The sequence below is a fragment of the Monoraphidium neglectum genome (genome assembly GCF_000611645.1).
Source record: "Monoraphidium neglectum strain SAG 48.87 unplaced genomic scaffold scaffold00500, whole genome shotgun sequence".
Classification (NCBI taxonomy): Eukaryota; Viridiplantae; Chlorophyta; class Chlorophyceae; order Sphaeropleales; family Selenastraceae; genus Monoraphidium; species Monoraphidium neglectum.
In genome coordinates, this window is record NW_014013128.1 from 10,655 (window position 1) to 12,010 (window position 1,356).

The 1,356-nt window shown below is 65.3% G+C and overlaps 1 protein-coding gene across 1 annotated transcript; it reads right to left on the reverse strand.

Annotated features, from left to right (window-relative positions):
* Positions 1-69: 69 nt before the first annotated feature.
* MNEG_3823 (hypothetical protein) lies at positions 70-1,137 on the reverse strand (the record flags this gene model as incomplete). The annotated part of the gene is made up of 3 exons (XM_014047700.1): positions 70-114; positions 249-480; positions 890-1,137. The coding sequence occupies 3 exons, from the start codon at positions 1,135-1,137 to the stop codon at positions 70-72; spliced, it is 525 nt and encodes a 174-aa protein (XP_013903154.1).
* Positions 1,138-1,356: the final 219 nt, after the last annotated feature.

Here is a 1,356-nt window from a genome sequence, read left to right on the forward strand (position 1 = left end):
GGGCAGGGAGGAGTGCGTTTTGGAGAGCGTGGAGTGTCAGCCACTGCACTTTGAACTCCCCAGCTGCAGCTAGGCAGAAGTTTTAGGAGACAAGCAATTGCGCCCCTGGCGCCCCTTGCAAGGGGCGCCAGGGGTGCGGGCGGGGGGAGGCAGAGCTGCAAGGGCGGGAATGAGGGGGGAACGGCACGGCGGGCCTGTGCAATGAGCACGCGCACGGGCCTTACTGAGGAGCGACCTGGCCATTGCACCTGTACGCATGTCGTGATGTCAGCCGGAAAGTTCCAGTTGGTGACCGCCAGCAGCCCGCGCCTCGGGCCGCTGGGGGCGCGGCCGGCGCCCTGCTGCGCCAGCAGGCGCGGCCCGCCGTCTGAGAAGGGCTGGCCGTTGTCGCGCTGAGAGGCGTCGCTGGCGCCGGGGCCGGCGTCACGGGTGACGAGGTCGATGCCCTTGGGCAGGCCGCCCTCCCATGCCTCGAGCTGCCTGTGCGCGCGCGCGCGTGTGTGTGTGTGTGTGTGTGTGTGTGTGTGTGTGTGTGTGTGTGTGTGTGTGTTTGAGACTGTGTTTTTGAGACTGTGTTTTTGAGAGGGTGTGTGTGTATGTGTTTGTTTATGTGTGTGTGCACGCGTGCGCGCATACGTTTGTGCGTGCGCGCGCGTGCGCGCGTTACCCATGCGTGCTGTGCGTTTCACAGGTTTTGGGGGAGGCACGAGATTTTGGGCCAAGATCTGGCTGCCGAGGCAGGGTGACCCTCTGCCGCGACCCTGAACCGCACACGCCAAGCGCGTGATCATGCATGGTGGCTCGATCCCCGTGCCGACGGCCCTCTGGCAGCGCCCAGGGCGGCGGCGGCGGCGGCGGCAGCGGCGGGGGGGCGCGCGAGTTTGCCCACCCGAGGGTCAGATTCCTGCAGCCGGCGTCGGACAGCGGGTTGTCCCGCGTGCACAGCCAGTTCATCCACAGCTTCCGATGACCGTTCTCATCGGCGGGCACCTCGTCCACAATAGAGCGGCCCGGCGGCGCGCCGCCTGGGGGCCCGGGCTGAGCGGCGACCCCCCGAAGCGGCGCAGGGGCGGCCAGCACCAGCAGGACCGCGGCCACCAGCAGTTGGGTCCGGGAGACATCTAGTGTCGTATTCATCGCTTTGAGGTAACTGCTTGCCGCGAGGACGCCTGTCACTCCGACGTGGACCCGGGGCCGCTGTCCAGAGTGCCTCGGATCAGTTCACCCAGATTTTGCGGCCTTGCCAAGGTGATGCCGTGAGTGTTACCAAAAACATGGCCTTAGATTTGTACTTTCCGTCAAGGGGCGTAAAAGAAGGGAGTAGGTAGGTAAAATTACTGGCTTTGCCTGTCAACT